General features: G+C 66.2%; 6 protein-coding genes across 6 annotated transcripts; 2 read left to right on the top strand and 4 right to left on the bottom strand.

Annotated features, from left to right (window-relative positions):
* Positions 1 to 4,235: 4,235 nt before the first annotated feature.
* EMIHUDRAFT_229439 (hypothetical protein) lies at positions 4,236 to 5,896 on the top strand (the record flags this gene model as incomplete). Its single annotated transcript, XM_005786068.1, has 2 exons — positions 4,236 to 4,871; positions 5,756 to 5,896. The coding sequence occupies 2 exons, from the start codon at positions 4,236 to 4,238 to the stop codon at positions 5,894 to 5,896; spliced, it is 777 nt and encodes a 258-aa protein (XP_005786125.1).
* Positions 5,897 to 6,020: 124 nt separating this feature from the next.
* Positions 6,021 to 6,695, bottom strand: EMIHUDRAFT_229440 (hypothetical protein; the record flags this gene model as incomplete). The annotated part of the gene is made up of 2 exons (XM_005786069.1): positions 6,021 to 6,305; positions 6,576 to 6,695. The coding sequence occupies 2 exons, from the start codon at positions 6,693 to 6,695 to the stop codon at positions 6,021 to 6,023; spliced, it is 405 nt and encodes a 134-aa protein (XP_005786126.1).
* Positions 6,696 to 7,434: 739 nt separating this feature from the next.
* On the bottom strand, positions 7,435 to 8,458 carry EMIHUDRAFT_229441 (hypothetical protein; the record flags this gene model as incomplete). Its single annotated transcript, XM_005786070.1, has 2 exons — positions 7,435 to 7,452; positions 7,484 to 8,458. 2 exons carry the CDS (start codon positions 8,456 to 8,458, stop codon positions 7,435 to 7,437), a joined length of 993 nt encoding a protein of 330 aa, XP_005786127.1.
* A 1,274-nt stretch (positions 8,459 to 9,732) lies between these two features.
* EMIHUDRAFT_229442 (hypothetical protein) lies at positions 9,733 to 11,396 on the top strand (the record flags this gene model as incomplete). The annotated part of the gene is made up of 5 exons (XM_005786071.1): positions 9,733 to 10,201; positions 10,385 to 10,506; positions 10,680 to 10,742; positions 11,016 to 11,065; positions 11,168 to 11,396. 5 exons carry the CDS (start codon positions 9,733 to 9,735, stop codon positions 11,394 to 11,396), a joined length of 933 nt encoding a protein of 310 aa, XP_005786128.1.
* A 2,435-nt stretch (positions 11,397 to 13,831) lies between these two features.
* On the bottom strand, positions 13,832 to 15,780 carry EMIHUDRAFT_441516 (hypothetical protein). The gene is made up of 7 exons (XM_005786072.1): positions 15,563 to 15,780; positions 15,083 to 15,489; positions 14,917 to 15,003; positions 14,701 to 14,769; positions 14,584 to 14,623; positions 14,411 to 14,473; positions 13,832 to 14,287 (listed from the first exon to the last, which is right to left on the bottom strand). The coding sequence occupies exons 1-7, from the start codon at positions 15,693 to 15,695 to the stop codon at positions 14,037 to 14,039; spliced, it is 1,050 nt and encodes a 349-aa protein (XP_005786129.1). The 5' UTR covers positions 15,696 to 15,780; the 3' UTR covers positions 13,832 to 14,036.
* Positions 15,781 to 16,720: 940 nt separating this feature from the next.
* On the bottom strand, positions 16,721 to 17,662 carry EMIHUDRAFT_229446 (hypothetical protein; the record flags this gene model as incomplete). Its single annotated transcript, XM_005786073.1, has 3 exons — positions 16,721 to 16,748; positions 16,853 to 17,076; positions 17,165 to 17,662. 3 exons carry the CDS (start codon positions 17,660 to 17,662, stop codon positions 16,721 to 16,723), a joined length of 750 nt encoding a protein of 249 aa, XP_005786130.1.
* Between the last annotated feature and the right edge of the window lie 4,224 nt (positions 17,663 to 21,886).

The following is a 21,886-nucleotide window of genomic DNA, read 5'->3' on the forward strand; positions in this document are numbered from 1 at the left end:
ACGGGGCCGCCAGCCCGCTCCTCGGTCGCGGCGGGTACGTGCTGCGCGCCTTCGCCTCCGACCTCCCCTGCTCCTCCCTCCTCCGGCTCTGCCAGCTGCTGCCTCCCGGCCACGCCGGAGCCGCGCTCCAGGCATCCGCTTCGCTCGCCGCCCTCCGGATGGTGGTCGAGCGCCACCACGCCGCGCCTGTCCCGCCTGGCGCGGTTGAGGCCGACTCCGCGGGAGGTGGGTCTGCCAATGGCGTCTCTGCCAATGGCGTCTCTGCCGATGGCGTCTCTGCCGATGGCGTCTCTGCCGATGGCGGGTCTGCCGATGGCGGGTCTGAGTCTGCCGGCGCGGCGGCCCTCCTGTCCGAGCTGCAATCGCTCGTCGGCAGCGTGGGCCGCGAGCACCGCAAATGGGTGGGCCACTCCCCTCCCCTCTCGCCCCTCCCCTCTCTCCTCCCTTCCACTCGCCCCTCCCCCTCCCCCCCCCTCCCCTCCCCTCCTCCCTCCTCGCCCTCCCTCCTCGCCCTCCCTCCTCGCCCTCCCTCCCCGCCCTCTCCAGTGGCATCGGGCGCGCCAGCCCGTCCCCGCATGCCCAGGCGAGCCACACCGCGGAGCTGCACGCTTCGCTCCTCCTCCTCGACCTCGCTGTCTCGAGCCACCTCGCCAGCGCCCGCTCCAGCGCCGCCGGCGCCGCCTCCTCGTTCGACGCGCTACGGCCCTCGCTCGGGCTGCTCAAGTCGCACGTCCAGCGGATCCGCGGCACGTACGACTACTTTGGCGCGCGCTAGTGGGCGGGTGAGGCCTCGCGGGCGGCGGGGAGCGTCCCTCAGCATCGACGTGTCAATAGGGCTCGAGTGCGAGTCGCTGCTCTCGTACCTTCAGAACAAGTTGCTGCTCTTTTGCGGGAGCAACGGCGAGCACGACGGACCTTGAGGCCAGCCACCGGCTTCCCTGTGCGTGGGACGCAGCGAGGTGCGACGGGCGCGCTTGGGCGGTGACCGCGCGGGGCAGGATTGTGCGGTTGGAAAGCGGGCGACGACCGGTGGGGGAAAGAGAGAGGAGAGAACGCGGTGTGGGTCGTGAGGGATCCGGCCGTGTCGCGTGCGTGACTCGTGTGCCGCGACGCGCGAGCTCCTTGCGTCCCGGGGCCGGGCTCACAGCGAGGAACCAAGAAAGCCGAGAATGTGATATGTTATATGTTTATCTTGCACACGCGGCTCCCCTACACACGGCTCACCGACGGCGGGTCTGCAAAAAAAAAAAAAAAAAAATGCTAGCTCAAAAAACCGGCACACCAATCTCCCTTCCTCTCTCGATCCTCTCTTGGAGCTCCAGAGTCCACACCCCCCTGCCCCGGGATCGCGTACAAGCTATGGCTACCGTAGGCCACACTAGCGTCGCTGGGGGTTCCCTGCCCTAGATGGGAAGCTGGCCGCTGATCCGAAGACCGACTGCACCAGGGCGCCTAGATATACTCGAGGTGAGCGAGGGTGAAGTTACGCCTTAAATGCCGGCCTCTCTACTGTGGACCTTACTCCGAGCTCGTTGGCTCCTCCTATTCCCCCACCCCCCCTCCCCCCCCACTCTCTCCGAGCAAGGGCGTGCGCTACGTCCCCAAGGGGGGGGGGACGTGGGGGGGAGGTGTGGCGCTTAGGTTGTGGCGTTTGGGTTGTTGTGGGGCACCCAAACGGTTTCGGTTTTCCTCCTTGGTGCCCCGAGTAGAGCGCGATCTCCCCTGGAGTCTGTCGCGCCCGTTCTGTCTAAGCTCGAGGTTCAACCTTCCAGTTGATCCTTATCGGACTGGTGAGGTCTGCCTAGCCGTCGTAGTGTAGTGCGGGTCTGCACAATGACATTGATTCAATGATGACGATTAGACGTTCAGACATGCGTCGCATATCACACTGTCGACGGGAAAGGGACCCCCGCGACCTGTTCGCTGCGTGGATGGGGCAGGTGAAAGCGCAAGCTCAGTAGTGATACGCCGCCTCGAGCGACGAGGGGACGGCCGAGCTGCGCCCACGTTTTGGCCGGGTGCTGCCTCGGCTGCGGCGCGGCTGCGGCTGCGGTTCGCGGCGCGGCATGGGACCGCTTGCTGGCGCGGGGGCGGCGCCTCCTCCGGTGGTAAACGAGCGGCCGCCCTGCACGTTCACCCTCACGCCGGGAGGAAGGCCAGCCGTGAGGCGCTGCAGCACGTCGGGAGGGGGCCCACTCGACCCCATCCGCCCCGGGATCATACCCGGCATGAAGCCTGGCACGAAGCCCATCCCTCCCATCATCCCCGTCGCCATCATCTCTCGCATGAAGCCGTGCACCCCACCCTCGCCATCCTCGTCCTCGTCGTCCTCGTCGTCCTCCTCGTCGCCCTCCTCCTCGCCCTCCTCCTCAGAGCCGTAAGGGCTGCCGCCAAAGCCCCAGTCGCCGCCAGCCGCCTTGCGGACCTTGCAGCGGCTTCGCACCTGAGGCTCGAGCGAGCTCAGACGGAACCCGTCCATGTTGGTGGCGTCGATCGTCACGCGTGGAAGGCTTGCGTCTGCCACCGATGCGCCGAGGAGCTCCGCCTCCGCCGCCTCCGTCGCGCCGTCCGCCTTCTTCTGGTAAAGCTCCGACACGTGCTCCTGCAGCACCTCTTCATACGCGTCGAACTCGTCCATCATGTCGCTCATGTCGTCGCCAGCTTCGAAGACGAAATCGCCGCCGCCGCTGGGCGGCTCGGCGGCCACTTGCCACTTCTCGCCCTTCTCGATCCATCCGCGTCGGCGCGCCTCCTTGGTCAGGGCTTTGACGTTCGTCTGGTCGCGCCAGCGCCTGTCCTCGGCCCGCGCCTCCTCGCGCGCCGCCTCCTCCGCTGCGAGCTTCGTCGCGAGCAGTGCCTCGACAGTCGCCACGCTCGCGCTCGGCAGGTTGCGCAGCTTGAAGGCGCGCAGTTCGTACGCTGCCTGCAGCGAGACCTCGCGCAGCTTGGGCGCGTAGAGGATGTCAAGGTGGCTCGTGCACTCGGAGCGGTGCAGCCGCAGCGAGGTGAGCGACGGCAGCACAGCGTAGTTGCAATCGCCCAGGCAGCGGAACTTGTAGCTGGTGACGACCTCGAGGCGGGGGCAGCGGCTGAGCGAGAGGCCAAACTGGCCCGCGTCGATGTGCCGCTCACCGAGCATCGTGTGCTCCGCATCGAGGACGCGGAGCCGCGGCAGTGCCAGGTGGAAGGGGCAGCACTCGCCTTGGACGTTGGACAGCTCGAGATGTTCGAGCCGCGGCGTGTTCTGCTCGGTGAAGGAGATGCTCCGCAGCCCGACGCACGTGAGCTGCAGTCTAGTGAGCTCGGGAAAGTGCACGCCATCGGCGGCGAAGTCGAGCTGCTCTTCGGGCTCGTCGGAGTACTCACACTCCGGCCCGATCATCAGCTGTTCCAGCTGCGGGAATCGGGCGGAAATGCGCTTCAGCTCGTCCTGCGTGGGCTGCTCGTCGAGCTCCAGAGTCGTCGTGCTGGTCGGCAGCGCATCCCATCCGGAGGCCGCCTCGCGCATGTAGTCGCCCCTGCATATGGGGCACTTCTTGCCCTTGATTGCCTCCTCGCAGCCGGCGCAAACCACCCACGATCCGGCGGTGCAAGTGCTGCAGTGGTGTGCGCCTTGGCCGGCGGGCGGAACGTTCATGCAGATCACGCACGCGGGCGTGTCGGCCGTGGCCTTCGGCTTGGCCTTGGTCTTCGACTTCGTCGGCATCTTAGGGCTCGGTGGGGGTGACTGAAATGTCCGCCGCGGGCTCCTACAGGCCTGCACACCTCACTATCGCGCCATTTTTTGGCGCCTGGCGGCGGGTGGGGGGGGGGCAGGGCGCACGCTATTAGCGCCCATCGCCATGCATGGTGCTGCAAGCAGCGCCGGGCGACGCCCGACGGCGGCTTACCGCCTCCCGGTCCCCCTCGGCACACCTCCGCTGCTTAATGTTTGATTGACGACTCGAACCCGTCCTTCCTTACTTAGACCTTACCCGAACGGAAGAGCGAGCGGCCACGCCGCGCGCTGTAACTGCGGGGGAGCCCCTCGGCCACACGTGTCCAGCGCCCGCCGAGTTCTTGAGACTTTCTCAGAACACTGGAAAGAGGCAGGGCGTTCCGGAACTGTGCGCGCCACAGCGAGAACTTCCCCTCACCGCTCGGAGCCGGAACCCGCCGAGCTGTGCGGGCCTGCTTTGCTCGTGGCCTGACAGCCTGCGCAAAGCAGGCTGCTTACACGCGCACACGTGCCTGGCATGAAGCGCCCATCCGCCTCCAAGGCCGCCTCCTCGTCGCCGCAAAAGAAGGGCAAGGGCGACGCTCCTCCGCGTCTCGGCTTCTATGACTTTGTCGCCGAGCGGCAGGCCGTGCTGCAGCGGCGGCGGCGCGGGCTCGACGCGTCCGAGTGGACGTCCGACCCGATCCTCGCAAAGGCCCGCTTCTGCAACATCGATCGCAAGGATGACGCGGTGACGCGCGAGCTGCTCACCGAGCTCGAGCGGCCGTCCTGGAAGCTGCCGCAGCAAGTCATGCTCGCCGCTGCGCTGCGCTTCACCGGCAGCCGTCGCGGCGAGGCGCAGCGGCTGGCGCGGCTCATCGACGAGGACGTGGGCGGCGGCGCGCTGGCGGCCGCGCTCGAGAGCAACGACATCAAGTGCGGCGTCGGCACCTACCAGATGACGCTCAACCGCCGGCAGGTCGGCTCGCGGATCGCGTCCCTCGGAGCGGCAGTCGCGGACCGCGTGAGCGAGCAGGGCGCGTTCGGCGACATGGCCGAGGCGTCCGACTTTGTGGCCGAGGCGATGACTTTCGGCGCGCGGCCGCAGTTCTCCGCCAACGAGACGGCCAAGGCCTTCGCCCGCGCCGGGCGTCCTAGAAAGCCGCAGAAGATTGTACCAGCGTGTGGGGGTGTGCTGTGTTAGGACCTCGCGTACGTGCCGGGCGTCTTCAGCGAGGACGCACTCTCCCGCTGCCGGCTCGGGCCCGGCGCCCGCAAGGCCCTCTAGATGCGCACAGCCTGCCGATGCAGCAGCAGCCCGCAGCCTCCAGAGGTGCAGCTCTTCAGGCCTCTCGCGGCAGCACACCGCCCTCCTGCGCTTCACTCGGCCGGCAGCGGCATGCATGTGGGCGGGTCGGCTCGCCGCGCCTGCCCAGCAGCACAGGCACACGCACAGGCACAGGCACAGGCACAGGCACACACACACACACACACGGCCTCCCGCGGATTGCGTTGCATGCGGCAACATCGATTCTGCCACCGTCCGCTTGCAGCTGTCGCCACCCCGCCCACCCCTCCCCGTGCGTGTGTGCCGGGCAGGCAAAGGCCTCGCGCTGGTCCGGAAGCTCGACGAGGAGCGAGACACTTCCGAGAACTCTCCTCGCCTCCCTCCCGCCGCACACACACCCGCCACGCACCAAACCGACACGCAAGGCGAGACACGTCCGCGACACGTCCGCGACACATCCGCGATACGCATGTCGCGGCACGTCCACGGCACGTCCACGGCACTTCGACGACGCCGTCCATGACTTGTCCCCGCAGGGGCTGCCCACCCGTCCATGACACGTCCATGACTCGTCCCCGCAGGGGCTGCCCACCGACGACGAGGAGGCCGTCAAGCAGGTCTGCGAGCGGCTGCGCCGCACGGAGCGGGAGGGGCTCGGCGAGGATCGGCTCGAGTGGATGCAGGCGAAGGACGCAGCCGAGATGGAGCCCTCCGCCCTGCACCCTCCCCCCCCCCCTTCCCGAGCTTCCTCCCCTCCGGTGTGCGCGCAGGCCATCGACGTCGAGCAGGCGCTGTGCGAGTTTGCAAAGTACGAGGCGTACCGCTCGACCGGCATCACGCCGATGAAGCGGTTCAGCCCCGCCACGGGCACGGAGACGCCGGCCGCGGCGAAAGCCGAGGCCGCCGCCTGACGGCGACCCACACGCGCGTGACGCGGACAACTCGGGGCTCTCTTGCCGCAGGACCTGACTGAGTTCCATGCTTTATTTTCAGCGCCGGCGGCGCGATTAGATTCTTGCAGTTCGGTGGCCGCCTTCAGACGATGTGGTACCCAGTTTTGGGGGGTGTACTTGAGATTGGATGAGTGGAGAGCGGGGTGGCCCGCCACAAGCACAACGACCCCTGGACCTTGCGACTCCGCCGCTTTCCTTTGCGCAGCCACTCGGCGCGTTCCCATCGTGTCGCGTTTGGCGACGACGCAAGTGTCACATCCCACTCTTGCAGCACTAGCCGGAGCAGCCACCATCGCACCGCCGCAGCGGAGTCAGAGTAGGCGAGATTGCGCATCTCACCAGGGTCTGCATGCATATCAAAGAGAGCCTCATCAATCAAACGCAATGGCGGCTGTGCTGATAGCCCCTCGACCGCTCCGCCACTGACATCACCACCATCGTTGACACCGTCGTTGACACCGTCGTTGACACCGTCGTTGACACCGTCGTTGACAACGTCGTTGACACCGTCGTTGACACCGTCGTTGACACCGTCGTTGACACCGTCGTTGACACCGTCGTTGGCAATGCTTCTGCGTGCACCATTGTCTCTGACAGAGCTCGGAGGCTGTGGATGTCGCAACGTGAGACGCAATACCCCCACAAACGTGCCAATATACGCCCAGCCTCGTGTGCGGACGCTCAGCTGCACAACGGGGCCGACAGTCGGCGTGCGCGTGAAGCCAGGCGGCCGTCCATCGTATGGTTGGTTGAGCATCGCACACCCAAGCCCGCAAGGCAGGTGTAGTTCGCTCCGCACGTAGCGCCAAGCACGTGAGGTTGGTCGCTCATGGCGGATTGGGAGTGGTGGCGGTTGCAAATGAGTAGAGGGTGGCTGCATGAGCTGCGGCCTGCTCGACGTCGACCTTCTGATTAGCCACGGCCACAGGGAGCGGCCGTCCAATGTCACAAACGTCCCTGTGCGCAACCGACATTCTCACGGGTGGGCATGCAGAATTGCGCAGCACTGCACACGCGCACATGCCATCACAGTGCAAAGGCATGTGTGCACAGCCAGCCATTTACCCACCCACCCGCACCCACAGATGTATATATGCATACGTCGGCTGTGAGAGGTGCACATATGCATATGGCGGCTGTGAAGGGTGCTCACATGCATGCGTTCGCCAAGGGAGGGGCGGCTAGGAGGATTGAGAGGCACCACCACCACAGGCAGAGCTCAGACCTACCTTCCGCCTCTTTTCCACTCGCCAAGGGTCGTGTGAGAAGATACATGTGCCCTTCACCTCGTCGGAAGCCCCCTCCACTGCCATGAGCATCACCACTGCTATGAACATCTTCTACCCCCCGACCGCCGCCTCCACTGCCTCCTCTGCCCCCTCCCCTGCCCCCTGAGGCGACCCGGGATCGTCTGTACGGGCGAGTCGGGGTGCGGGGGACTCCCCACATGCTTAGGAGGGTGGGTAGGAGGTCAACTGCCTCCACCAGCTCATCGATCACCGCCGGCGCTCGGCCTGGGAGAGCAATGATCAGTGGGACCCTCACCGTCTCGTCGTACAGATTGTACTTGCTCCATCGGCCGTGCCCCCCCAAAGAGAAGCCATGATCGCCGTGTAAAACAACTGCGGTGCGGCGCGTGAGGTTGAGCACCTCAAGCGCCCCAAGCAGAGCGCCCACCGTACCGTCGACGTGCGAGGCGCACGCGTAGTACGTACCGATGGCTCGCCGCTGCTCATCGGCCGTGGCCGCCTGCCAGAAGTCGTAGTTGGTCCACGTCACGAGTGGTGGGAGGTGCTCGGTCCATCGTCCTGCGGGCGCATGCGCTGCCTTCCTGATGATGGGCACCACCTCCTCGTGGCACACCCGCACACGTGGTCGCGGCGTCACGTGCGTTTCCACAAGTCCTACTCCAAGGTAGAATCGCCGGCTCGCACGCGCATAGCTCACCAACCGCGCGATGGCTACGCGTGCCCGGTAATTGTCAGCGCTGTACGCGCCCGCAGGCCTCAGCACAAAGGCGGCGGCTTCAGATACTGCAGTGGGCAAGTCGGCTGGCAGTGTCACCGGCGCCGCGTCAAAACCCATGGCATCGTGGTCGCATGCGATGTGGAAGAGCTTCGAGCCGCTCGCGCACGCGATGGATGCCTCCGGTGCGGCACCGCGCAGAAAGTCGACGAGTGTGGGGATCCCTGCGGGGACTGTTGTCCTGAACGCGTCCTCGTTGGTGAGCACCCGTGTCGTCGACGGGCGGCGACCAGTCATAAACGACGAGCGGCTAGGGTTGCAGATGGGCGACTGGCAGTAGGCACGGCGAAACAGCACACCGCGTGCAGCGAGACGCTGGAGGTTTGGCGTGTGCGGGTCGGAGGCAGCCAGTGCATCCGTGGCGGATGCAGCTGCGCCTGCCGGTGGAAGCGGTGCACTCGGCGCAGCGAAGAGCGGCGAAGCGAGGGGCGAGAAGTCCTCCAAGACGATGTGAAGAATGGAGAGTTGCACGGGCTCTAGCGTCGGCCCCGCCATTGGGGAGGCGTGAAGCCACAAGGAAGCAGAAGTGTGGGAATTTGAATTGTATAATCGTTCGCCGCTTATGATGTAGAGTTTGTTGTAGAGATTTCACGTTGTAGAGCGCCTCTACATCGCTCTACAACGGAGGCAGTTCGTCACGCGGTGGATGTAGAGCTCTACAGCTCTACATTGCTCTACAGCGCTCCAGAGCGCTCTACATCTCTACAGCTCTACAGCGCTCTACACTCTACATCCTCTTACACCCTCCCTCAGCCACCTGCACGAGCAGGATCTTGTAAGGACGATCAGGGACACAGGGGAACGGGAGCGGGGAGCGCATCGCGACACGGAGGGGGGCTGGGCAGGGTTCACCCACACGACAGGGTCCCAGGGATTCCTCTCTCGTATAGGACAGGTTGCACCCGGCGGCACGGGGGCAGGCGCGGGCCTCCTACTGGTTGCGCTCTCCTAGTTCTCCTGCTCCTGACAAGGGACAGCGACAGGCTCGCAGCACGGTGGACTCCCTATTCCACTGGCGATCTCTCTCGACTAGCGACCTTCCTCCGGCTTCTCACCAGCAGTCTCTCACTACCACGGGCACACTGACAGAGGCGGCCAAAAGGCTCACGTGGGTGGCAGGGCGGTGATAGGAGTCTCCCACTCTGTGGGCTTCGCTAGAGGTGCGGCCCCTGCGCGTGTCCTCGCCCTTGGGAAGGGGCTGTGTGTGTGTGTGTGTGTGTGTGTGTGTGTGTGTGTGTGTGTGTGTGTGTGTGTGTGTGTGTGTGTGTGTGTGTGTGTGTGTGTGTGTGTGTGTGTGTGTGTGTGTGTGTGTGTGTGTGTTTGTGTGTGTGTGTGTGTGTGTGTGTGTGTGTGTGTGTGTGTGTGTGTGTGTGTGTGTGTGTGTGTGTGTGTGTGTGTGTGTGTGTGTGTGTGTGCGTGCCTGCGGGCGCTGTGCGAGCCGCCCTGAACGACCACAATGTTGAGCGCACTCGAGCACCGAAGCACCGCGAGCGCCGGCGAGCACCACCGCCCCGCGCCTTGGCGTGGGTCGGTAGTACACGATGCGGCGCCCAGCATGCTCTATCATGCGTCGCACCCGCAGTGGCCGAGCCGACCGCCGCTCGAACTGGCGCCGAGTGGCTCCCAGATCGAGCGCGGCAGGCTCAGTCGCACCGTCGCGGGGCGAACGCGTCTTCCTAAAAGAAAGAAAGAAAACACACAACCCTCCACGCGTCTTCCTATCGTGCTGGTGCCCGAGCAAAATTCTTTATCTGCCCTTCCAGACGCCGATGGAGCTCGACCTCGACAGGGCCGCCCGCCGCTTCGCCAAGGACACCTCCGCGCGCGCCAAGGAGGCGGCTTCCAAGCGCGAGAAGCTGCGCGCCGAGCGCGAGGCCACCCGAGCGATTGCGGCGAGGCGCGAGGCAGCCAAGGCGGCAGAGGAGGCTGCCGCTGCAGCCGCAGCCGCGGTGGAGGCGGAGCATCGAGCGGCGGATCTGGAACGAAATCGCGGCGTGTACTACAGCGAGCAGCTGCGGCCGATCCTGTCGCGCGCAGCCGAGGAGCGCGGCATCGTCAGGAGGTGCGACAAGGCGCAGCTGCCTCCGTCTGCGGCGGCCTCTCTGTCTGACGCATCGCACAACGGGGTCGCAGCCTTTGAGATCTCGGTGCCGGCGACGGGAGCCGCGACCCACGCCACCCTCCTCGACTTTGGCGCCCCCGAGGGTGCGATCGGCCTCCCGGAGCCGCTGCTGCGCGGTTTGAACATGCTGCCGGCCGCCGCCGCCAGCACGCCTGCGGCCGCCTCCGACGCCGACGCCGCGTCCGCAAGCGGCGCGCCGGGCGAGCCCTCCGACGCATCTGGTCTACTCCCCCCGCTGCCTGTCGCGGTCGGCGGCGGCGGCGCGCACGTGTCTGTGCGCTACCGCCGGCTGCCGCGAGGGAGCTTTGCGCGGTTCCAGCCTGTGGAGCAGCGGTTCCGGCTCGAGGTGGAGGACGTCAAGGCGCTGCTCGAGTCGGAGCTGATGCGGCGCACCACCCTCTCCGTCGGAGACACGATCCTCGTCGGAGCATCCCTCGCCGCCGAGGCGGGCGGGGCGGCGGGCGGCGACAGCTCGGCCGCGGGCAGCGGCGGAGGGTGGGCTTCCGCGTGCTGGCGCTGCAGATGACCCGAGATGGCTCGAGGTGAGCCGAGGTGGCGCGAGATAGGTACGCGCTCCGCGTGCTCGCGCTGCAGCCGGAGCCCGCCGTCTCGCTCATCGACACGGACCTCGAGGCCGACACATCCCTCCTCCCCCTCGTGCGGACCTGTCACCTCCTTCACAGCTGCGGATGCGAATAGGTGGAGATCGACATCTCGCTCGAGGAGGAGCGAAACGTCGCCGCCAAGGCGGAGGCGGAGCGCAGGGCGGCGGAGGCGGAGGCGGCGGCGCGAGAGGCGGCGGCGGCGCAGGCGCAGGCGGAGGCGGCCGCAGCCGCGGCGGTGGAGGCGGCGGAGGCGGAGGCGGCCGCAGCCGCGAGGCGGGAGCGGGAGGAGAGGAGAGAGGCGGCGGCGGCCGCACTGCCCGCCGAGCTCTCGGCGGGCGGAGTCTTGCTCTCGATCCGTTGCCCCGACGGGTCCCGGTGCCTCTCCCCGCCGTGCCAGCACCCCACCGCCCTGCACCCGCCTTGCGCCCGCCCTGCACCCTCCCCCTTGCGCGAGAGGCCGTTTGCGTCCTCCCGCAGGTGCGTCCGCCGCCTCGAGCCCGACGCGCCGCTCGAGGCCGCGTTCCTCCTCGCAGAGGCGGGCTGGGTCGAGCAGCCCGGCACGGCGCCGCTGCCGCCCGCCTTCAAGCTCGCGGCGCAGTTCCCGCGCCGCGTCTTTGCCCGCGACGGCGCGGCGGCGGTCTCGCTCGCCGCCGCCGGGCTCGGCGGAGCGCAGGAGGCGCTGCTCATCGAGCTTCCGAGCGAGTAGCGAGAATGGTTGTGTGACTGGCTCTCCCGGCCTCCCCGAGACTACGATTGGTGGCACCGCCCCTATCTTATCACGCAGCGAGGTGGTGCTGGTGCGTGGGGCGCAAGGGGCGGCGCGACACCCCTCGGGGCCGGCCCTCCCCACGCGTCTCCACGTCGAAACGACACGACAGGACGCGGCTGGGGGGCTGCACAAACACGCCAACTCGAGCCCGCCTGGGCTGGGGCCCGACACGGTGCGGAAACGAGAGGGCCAAAATACCACGGCTATATGGCAGCGTGTTTGACAGTCGTCCCGGCTCCGGCCAAGCCCCAATCGGGTCCTTTCATACCAGATCTGGGCCGAGTGAAGCCTGAGTGAGTAGGCACACGCCACGGGTGAGCACCGGACTCTCTCGGCCACTCATTTCCGCAGGTCGCTGCCTGCTGGCGCAGCGCCCGGATGGGCCATCAAGCGGCGGAGCAGTTCTACGCGGCACTGTGTATTGGGAGCGGGTTGTTTCGCCCCAAGTGCGAGCATATATGATGTGCGCGGCCGGCAAGGCGCTCTGCGACGCCAGCCAACTCGCGCTGCCGACCTCAGACAGCTTGGCTCGGCAGGGCGGTGACAGCGACCCGCACGCGAGCTGCACCCCACCGCCCGCCTCTAGCCGTAACATGCCGTCGAACGCGCTGTGCGGAACAGCAGCCGTGGGCGCTCCGCGTTTTGGGTGCTCCAGCGCGTTTTCGCGAGCATCTTCGCACGATACGCTCGGCTTGTCTGGTGAACTCGAGCGAGAACACACACAACACAGCTCCGAGCAGCTGCTCACGCGCGCGCCTATCGCCGGCTCCTGTGCAGTCCCAGGGACGGTTTGTGTGTAGTATTACCTTTAATAAACCAACCATAAGCGTGGCACGACTTCAGCTGGACGCCCGGGACAGTGTGCACTCACGCCAGGAGCTCCGCATGAAGTGCCGCGCGGGAACCAGCGCGGGGCCACGCGCGTGTGTGGGTGGGGGCACACACGCGTGCTAGACTGTGCCGGTATGTACGGATTCTACTGAAACGCCACCGGCTGGTCGCACCAGCCGCTAGCGCGCAGCCTGTGCCGGACAGGCTCCGCCGCCCACGGCTGCTTGAGCGTCTTCTTCGCGTACGCAACCAGCGCGTGCGCCTCTGCCATCTCGAGGCGCAGCTCGTCCGTCGGCGCGGTGTACGGCATGATGTCGCCCGTCGCCGAGTTGATGCCCACGGTGGTGAACTCGACCGTGAACTTGTAGGAGCCGGGGGCAGGCGCGTCGGAGCCGCCTGCGCGCGGCTCCACAAAGGAGAGGCGCATCGGCGTGCGAGCATTGCACGCGACGAGCAGCATGTTGGACATGCGTCGCGCGCCCCTGATGCGGAGCGCGCCGACGCCGTGGGTAGGCCGCGACTCGTGCAGCGACACGATCCACGCGGCGTGCTCCTGCGAGAAGATGGTGAGTGTGTGCGCCCGCTGCCAGTGGTCCTCCTTGACCGCGATCTTGGCCTTTGTGCCGCTCGGAGGAGTAGAGAAGTACTGCAGCAGCGCGAGCGCATACTCGCGCAGGGAGGCCTCCTCGACCAGGACAGCAAGCCCAAACATCGGGCCGGTCCTCTCGATCACCTTGAAGGCGATCCGGTCGCGCATCCTGGTCACGACGTAGAAAAAGGATGTCGGGAGACGTTCGCGCTGCGCATGAAAGGCCCGAACAAACCGCTGGGGGATGTTGTCGAGGGGCTCCCACGTCCAACCATCGACATCGTAGTCTTCCCAAGCGGTCAGAAGCTCGATCCCCCCAGCTCTCTGCCGCCACGCGATGACCTTCTGGACGTTGTAGCTGTCTGGCAGCAAAAGCCGTTTTCGGCCCCGCCCGGACCTGCGGCGGTTTTGGTTGGATTCCGTGAGATACCGATTTTTCTGTCACTAAATAATTGGCGTAGTGCTTGCCATGAGGGTGCTGAGGGTTGGGGGGGGGGCGGTATGCGCCACATAAATCGGGAAGTACCATCCTGTGCGCCGCAAAGGCCGATCGCGCCCGACGGTGGGGCGGCTCACCGCACACGCATAGTTGCGAGGCCGAGCCCGCCGGGCGCGTAGAGCCGAGTGGCCGGGGGGGAGGCGGACCAGGGAAACCGCGCGCGGGAGTACGAGGTGACATGTGGCGCGGGCACGGCGGGGGAGACGGGGCGGTGCTAGGGGCGCGGAGCGCACATTGTAGCGCAGAAAAGGGCCTTATGAGTGGGGTAAACGGACCAAAGCCCAGCCGCACCGTGGAGGGGAGCGCGGAGCGGGACCGCCCCCCCACGCGCGACGCGGCATTAAAAGTGCAAAAAAAGGCACACACTGCGGACTGCGCGATCCTCTCCTGGCGTCCTGGCACCTGGGTCTCCTGGGGCGCTCCTCGAAAAACCACACGCGCACCTTGAGCACGTGCGCTACCGCTCGTAGTAGTAGTAACACACCGCAAGTGTCTCCTTTTTTTTTTCACTGGCACCCTTTCTACTCGCCGCGCGCCCCGCAAGAAAGCCCATGACCGCGCCCCCTGCCTTGACATTTCGTACGGCCCATACGTGCGAGTTAAGGCCATCGGCTTGCATCGGTGTCATTGACGCAACACCGCCGCGGAGGGAACGGGCTTACGTCTCACTGCCACCCTGGGACAGGCTGACTTTGGACGGGTCGTAGGGCGTGCCGCGAAAGGGCGAGCCCTCCGCGTCCCACGCGCGCCGGAGGAGCTCCTCGTTTTGCATCTCGTCCGAGGTGGGCTGTCCCTTCCGCTTCTGGTCTTGGTCGAAGAGGATCTTGCGGATCGCACCCTGCGTCTCGCCGTCGTACTCGTACATCGAGCGCGTCGAGTCCACCTTGGTCGTGTCGATCTCTGCGTCGCCTGAGAGAGGGAAGAGGGGAGGGGTGCCTCGGAGGGGGCCTTGTGCGTGTGTGCGTCCCTGTGCCTGTGCCTGTGCCTGTGCCTGTGCGTGTGCGTGCGTGCGGGAGAGTGTTAGCGCTGCGCCGTGGAGTGCCGACGCCCACCACGACTCGCGAGACTTCTCGAGGTACACGCTCAGGCACATGCCTGCCGGGCAGCGCGCGGGGCGTGAGCAGGCAGCGAGGAGGCGGGGGGCAGGAGGCGGGGGGCAGGAGGCGGGGGGCAGGAGGCGCGGGCAGGAGGCGCGGGCAGAGCACCTCCAGCAGACTCGCCGAGCGACCAAGTCGACTCGTCGACCTGCGGGACAGGTCATGGACACGTCATGGACGTGTCCTGGACGCGGGCTCGACATCTCGCCGAGCGAGCAAGCCCACCTTGACGCTCTCCCACACCTCCTGCCCGTTGCGCGCGTCGCACGGGAAGCGCCCTTCGACGAGCGCCTCCTGTGGCGGAGCGGAGAGCCGGCTGGGAGCCTCTCCTCCCGCCTCTCCTCCCTCCTCCTCCGCGCCCCTCCCGCGCACCTCTGAGCCGCGCAGCCTCGCGCTAACCCTAACCCTAACCCTAACCCTGACCCTGACCCTAACCCTAACCTCTGAGCCGCGCAGCCTCGCGCTCAGCCGCTGCTTACTGATGACGCACACCACGTCGCGCGCGCGCGTCGCCGCCGGCACAGGCACCTGCGGCGCGGGCGGTGCCGGGGACGTCTGCCCTGTCTGCCGGGGATGGCGGACCGACGGCGTCCGCAGCGGTCCGCACGTGGAGTGAGACGTCGTGCAGCGTCTGCTCCCAGCTGTACCGTGCGGTGTGGCCTCCGTTGTAGGGAGCCTCCGGCGGCCGGGCCAGCGGTCCGGGCGGCACCGTCGCCGTGCCTGCGCTCGTGGGCGCGGGCCCGGACGCGGCGGCCAGCTGCGCCTCCTCGCTGGCAGAGTCCGGAGGCGGCAGAGGAGCGGCGTCTGCCGGGGCGTCGGCCGGTGTGGCAGGGCATGGCTCAGGCGGCGAGCTGCTCGACGCCGCCGCCGCCGCCGGCGGCAGCCTCTCGCCGTCCGCCGCCGCGCCCGCCGCGCTCCTCTCCTGCCGCGCCATGGCCGACGCAGCCTCGTACTTGCGAAAGGCGCGCAGCACGAGCTTCTCAGCGACACCGTCGTGAAAGCCCATGTTCTCGCCTGTCGCAAGTGCGTCCAGAGCGCAGCGTCACAGGTGGTGCTCCGTGCGCGGCAGAGGCGTAAAGCTGCGAGCCTTCCGCCATGATGTGAAAGAAGTCGGTCTTGCGGTAGAGGAAAGAGAAGAAGGTGTCGAGGAGCGGCGCGATGCCGCCGCACTGGCCAGCCACGTTCAGGAGGACCTCGTCGTATTTGGTGTCGTGTTGCATCGATGCCTGCGATAGAAAGAGTTGCTTGCAGTGGACGCACGGATCGAGCTGCGTGTGGCGCGTTGTCTGCTTGTCAGTGAGCGCTTCGCAGCCGTCGCGTTCAGTCAGTCAGTCTTACACACCTCCTAGCATGGAGGACGGGCCCACACGCACACACACGCTGCACACGATTGGCTCGGGAGCCGACACGAGGCACGCTGTCACCGGCCGTAGCACTGGGTCCGGACTGCTGGACGCACAACACACAGCTCACAGGACAGCTCACGAGGTGGCGCTGTATAGTGGGGTTCTCAGGGACCGACACGGGAGAAGAAGGTGGAGCACAGGGACGGGGACACAGAACTCACGAACTGATATCCCACCCCGCGCCGGGGGCGGTGGCGCGCGCGAGCGCCGGGGTACTTATGGACCCGCAGTCTGGCATGCGCCAGGCCACAGATCCGCCGGCGGAGCCTTGAGTCGCATCCGCGATCCGCGCCGGCTCTCAGAAGAGATCCGGCGCGGTGCTGACCGTGCCCTCGGAGTGGACCATCGAGTACTCGATGGCTGTCCAGGAGAAGCGGTGCAGCTGCGGCATCTTGTCGCAGCGCGGCATGATGTCGCAGTGCGGCATGCGGTACTCCTGCTGCAGCGCGCGCGCGGTGGTGAGGAGAGTGCGAGCCCTTGAGCCGGTGGCGTTGTCCATCGCCGGCGCGTGCGCGCCGGCCTTGAGGTGGGTATACGCCACCAGCTAGCCCAGGGGTTGTGACCCTGCGCAAAGCGCAGGAATTTGCCGAGCGCGCCCTTGGTCCTAGGGCCCCGCTCGGGGAGTTGAAGGCGGCCGCCGTGGTGCGCGTAAGGGTTCCGGAGAACCTCTTTGGCACCACGCGAGTGGCGGCCGCCACTCCGACGCGCCGCCGTCGCGTTCAGATAATGAAAAAGAATTAGCCCGCGCTGCGCCTGCCACTCAGGCCTCGGCATCCCTGTGTGGTGGCGGCGTGCCGTTCTCCCATCCCTCCCTTGGGGTGTGTGTTTTCTTTCTTTCTTTAGGCCTCGGCATCGCCCGCCCTGACCCTGTGTGCGCAATGAAAAGGGGAGGAGGCTGCTGCCGAACGCAACCTCTTCCCGCTCTCCGGTAGTTGCATGCACATGAAACAGGCACATGCGTACTGTCTCACACGACATCGAGGTTCAAGCCTCCTCCCTCTCCACTGTGTTCGCCGCCGCGGCCGCAGCGCGCGTAGCCTCCGCCGCCCGCGCCGATGCCAGCCCACCACTCCTCCTCCGCACTGATGCCGTAGTCCGCCGCGCAAAAGTCCCCTCCTCCGCCGTAGATGTCGCCGCCGTTGTGCACCGAGAGGTCGAGCTTGTGCCCCGCCGCTGCCTGCTGCTGTCGGAAGGCCTGCACCGGCATGCAGCGGAGGGGAGGCCTCGGTGCGAGCTGTGTGGAGGCGATGGGGGCGTCTTGGGTGTGCCTGCGAGATGGAGACTAGCCGCATGAGGCGGAAGGCGACGCGGCCAAACACCAAGGCCTCCGCCAGCACCATCTCTGCCGGCGTCTCGAGGCCGAGCAGCAGCAGCGCCGAGGTGAGCAGCGAGATGCCCGCGACGGCCATGTCGGCCCAATTCGAGCGATGCGCGAAGAAAGCGCGCTGCTGCATGGCGCCGCGCACCACCAGCTCAGCGAGCAGTCCCACGGTGACGTAGGTCTCGACGACGGTGAAGAGCGGAGACACGGGGAGCCGGCGACCTGTGCTGCTGCTGTCTGAGAGGCCGAGGAGCAGGATCCAAACCACCTGCGGACGCGGGAGCGGATGCTGCTGGCATGCAGCGTCCTGGGCCGCACTGCGCGCGCCCTTGCGAGCCTCCACGAGCGCGGCGAGAATGACCGAGACGTAAAACGCCGTGTAAGCACGTGAGTACGAGATGCGCTTGGCGAGAGTCTGGACGTAGATGGTGTTGTCGAGCGTTTGGTACTTTTTATCCATCGGAAACTCTACGGCTTGGCGGAGCTCGTCGTGTGGTAGCGGAGATGGATTGCCGCGGCGGCGGACCCGGCGGGTGGGTTTTTTGGCCTCTGCGTTTTTTTTAAGTGGGTTGAATAAAGGAACAGGTCCCCGCCCGTACCGACACCGTGCGATCTTTCAGGGTTCTTTGTGGGTGTGGTCGGCGACTAGCCGGGATCGTCCTGAGGGCCCAACAGGAGAATCGTGCTTTCAGTGCACAGTGGGGTTGTTTGGTGTTGGGTTGGGTTGGTTGGGGGTTGGGTTGTTCCGCGTAAGGTTGGGTCGTCGGCGCGAAGGGTGAGGTCTCGACCGCCGCCGCTCACGCCAGCGGACGGCCACCATCGGTGTTTTTGGCTTCGCCACCGTTCAAAGCGTGCGCAATGCGCTCGCCGGCATCGAGCGAGCACGCCTGTCCGACGAGCGGCTTGCTGTGTGGACGCCTTCTTGTGGCTCTCGCCGAGAGCGTTTTGCGTCCCGGCGGGTGGGAGAATATGTGTCGTCTGATGTGTCACTGTGTGCGTCATATCAGTCTTGATAACAAGTACGGTCGATCCGTCAAAGCGATACACTCGTTCCTATCACCACGTGATTAGCGGTGGCGCGAGGTGACACCTACGCTCTCGCAATTTAGTTGTTTGAAAGTTTACCGTCAGTTTCTCGGTACCTCGGACGTCGGACTCGCTCGGAGTACACGGCTGTACGCCTACGGTGTACGGAGAGGGAGTGACCCTAATTCACCATTAGCATTACTTTAGCTAATTAGCTATACACGTTCTAGCTTCTAGTTCTACGGTACCACACCCAGCTCGCACGAGCGCCAACTCTCCGGCGCAGGCCGCGAAGAACCGAGTCCGCGGGCCGACGGTCGTGGTGGTGCTCGGCGACTAGCCGGGGTCGTCCTCGCAATCGGGGACCAGCACTAGCCGTCGTCGCTCCACGTTGTGTCCCGGTGCGCTGGGGGGATCGTGGGAGCCGCTCAGGACCATTCTAAAGGCGTGTTTTGAGGACCATTCTGAAGGCGTGTTTTGGTAGGGCTGAGTGGGGCCTCGAAAGCGCCCCCGGGGCCCTCTGCAGCTGTGACACGGGCGGGGTGTGCTCCGCGGAGTCGTATCAGACTTCATGCGTGATTGGTCCCACATCGGTCATTCATTCATCGCTTCTACCTCCGACACACTACCACCACCCTCCTCACACGTCCCCACCCATAAGCCAGGGATTTCGTGAAGCAGAAAATAATTTTATCAGAAAAGAATTTCACAATGTAACACAATCAAACTGAGCGCGGAGCAAGGACGCACGTTGCACAAGGACTCGGTCCGATGCTGGCCTGGGGCAAGCGCTTGGCCAGCGCTTCGCTGCCAGGCCCGTCACAGCCGGCATCGACAGCTGCGGACGAACCCGAATGCATCATTTGCCTCGAGCCTCTTTGCGGTCAGTCCACCACTCTCGGATGCGGCCACGATTTCCATGACGACTGCATTCGTCAATGGCTGAGTGAGACGTCGCACTGTCCGTGCTGCCGAAAATCGTGCGAGCATCCGACAAACGACGTGCTTGGCTCACGCGTGGACACCCCTGCCGAAACACCATCTGTACTGCCCTCGGCAGCTTTTGATGGAGCAACGGCTCGTACAATGATCCAGGCGGCCAGGCCATCACGGCCAGGCCCTGCCAACCAAAGCGGAATCGAAAGCGGAAGAGTTTACCAAGGCACCTCTCTCGGCCGGCAGTTTCGTGCACAGAACCAAGGCGTCCTCCAGAAGATGACTGCGGCACAAAGCATTGGGCGGCTGGCGGCTATCCAACAGCGACCAAGTCCAAGAACTACGAACTAGAAGATAACGACGGTCAGCCCAAGTCGCGACGGCCGACGCCCCGGTGCACGCGGCGCCGGCACGCGGCGAGGGTGCGGACAAAGACACGCTTGAGTGCAGGCGGGAATGCCCGAGATGTGCTGAGAGTGATAGTAGATCGTGTCCGCTGGTGCGGCGGATTTCCGGATTATCGACCCGTCGCAGAGCTCGCATCGGCCATCGCGCAGTCGCCACACGCCTCGCGACACCCGTTCTTGCCGTGGTCATCGGCTACTCGAAATTCGATCGTCGTGTAGCTCTCGTACACGCGTACAGTACGGCTTTACGTGAGGATTAGTGATTTACGTGTCGATGCTGACTCTCTCTGAGTATTGTTAAATATCCGCATTATATAGGGCGTAGATCGCGCGCGCGTGTGCCGTGTGACCGGCGTCAGTAGTCAGGAACGCGTCCCAGGTGTGCTCTGTGTGACCTGTGAGCTGTGTGATGTGAGTGATGTGTGAAAAAACACACTGTGTCTGTGAGCTGTGAGATGTCCGCCTGTACCCTGATGGTGAATGAACACGGACGAGCGAACGCGCGCACACTCGCGAATCTATAGGGACGACGAATCGTCGATACTCGAAATTCGATCGTCGTGTACGGCTTTAGCGTCACGTACGGCTTTACGGAGATCGGAGTACACCCACGGTACGTCGCGTCTCGCGATGGACGATGCTGACTCTGAGTATTGTTAAATATCCGCATATAGGGCAATCCCAGAGCAAACGAGAGTCAGAGCAGAGAGAGTGCGCGCACACCCCAAAACCAACACCCGCCGCGCCGCGCACGCAAGAAGGCGAACGACACACAGCCTGGCCCGCTGGTGCTCGCCGCGTGCTGTCCCCTGTCGGCCGCGTAGGCGCCGGGGCCAACCGCCGACGCCGAATCACACCTCTCACCTCACACATCATCTCTGCTGGCTCTAGAAGCCAATCGTCCGCCTTGCATCTTCTCGGCATCTCACACACAGCACCTGCGGGGCAACTGCTCGCCCCGAGCGTGCGCAGCGAACCCAAAGCGCCGAAGCGACATCAGTCAAGCAAATTGGTCGGCGGAGCTTGCCTGGCGGGCGGCTGCTCCTTAAGCTGCTGATGTCGACGAATCTCGTCGTTGGCGGCCACGCGCTCCTCGTACGAGAGCGAGGCGAAAGTGCGGCCCGACCGCGACTCCCACGCCCGCATCGCCGTCACGGACGCCTTTGTGCTCTCGACGCGTTTGCGTGGCTCTCCTCCCACCTAAAGGCGCAAGCACGGGTGAGGCGGGAGCAGGGGGCGGGTCCACCCTTAGCGACAGAGCAAGCTGCCTTCGCGTTGTGCTGCTTGAGGAGCGCGAGCAACTGCTCGTCGCTCTCGTCGCCGCCTCCTTGCGTCGATGCGGGCGCCGCCGCCCGCGTCGCCTCCCCCGCGGCGCAAAACTGGGCCGCGGCGGCCTGAGGCGCCTTGTGCTCGCGCAAACGCTGCTGCGCGGCTGCAATCCCCTGCTTGTTGACGCGCGCGTTGTGCTGCTGCAGCACCTGCAGCACGTCGCCCGACCTTGCGGCGCCTACAGGCGCGACGCGCAAGCGGGTGAGCAGACGGAGGCGAGGGAGGGCCATCGTAGACAAGCCTAGCGCCTCCGCCCCGGGCGCCCCGGGCGCCCTTCTGCGCACGCTCGCGCTCCCGCCTTGCGTCGCGCTCTCGCCGCCAAGCCTCGAGCTCCTCGCGCCGCGACGGCGCCGCCCGACCGCCGGCGGCAGCACCCGCCTCGCCGCCCGCGGCTGCCACGCTCGCCCCGCCGGCAGTCGGCGCTGCGAGCGGCTGCGCCGCCAGGAGAGACGCGGGCGCGGGCGCGCCGCCAGCACTCGTTGGCGTGCACGCCGAGGCGGGCGGCTGGTGTGGCCGGGGCAGCGCTGTCTTGCCAGGCGACCCGTCCGAGACAGGTGGCGCGCCGACCGGAGCTGTTTGCTCGGGCGGTGCGGCGGGCGGCGCTGGGCCTTCCTTGCGCGAGGCGCGCCGGAGAGGAGCTCGAGCCGCGGCCGGCGGGGCGGCAGGTGTCGCGGCGGCGGGAGGCGGGGCGGCGGGAGGCGGGGCGGGGGGCGGGACAGCAGCCTCCTCTTGCTTCTCCTCTTGCTCCTCCTCGAGCGCCGCTGCTGCCCCTTGCGGCGGCGGGGCGGCGCGCGTGCTGGCAGTGGGCGTCTGGTCGCAGAGGGAGCCGCCGGTGCTGCGCGGCCGACCGGTGCCTCCCGTGCCGCCGCCGGTCGCTCTTCCGCCTGTGCTGCTCCCGTTGGCGCGCCGTGCAAACGGCGTGGTCTTGCCGGCTGCACCTCCTCCCAGCGCCGCGGCAGCGTCTCCACTAAACTGCACCGTCTTGG

This window comes from Emiliania huxleyi, assembly GCF_000372725.1.
Source record: "Emiliania huxleyi CCMP1516 chromosome Unknown EMIHUscaffold_155, whole genome shotgun sequence".
NCBI classification, from domain to species: domain Eukaryota; phylum Haptophyta; order Isochrysidales; family Noelaerhabdaceae; genus Emiliania; species Emiliania huxleyi.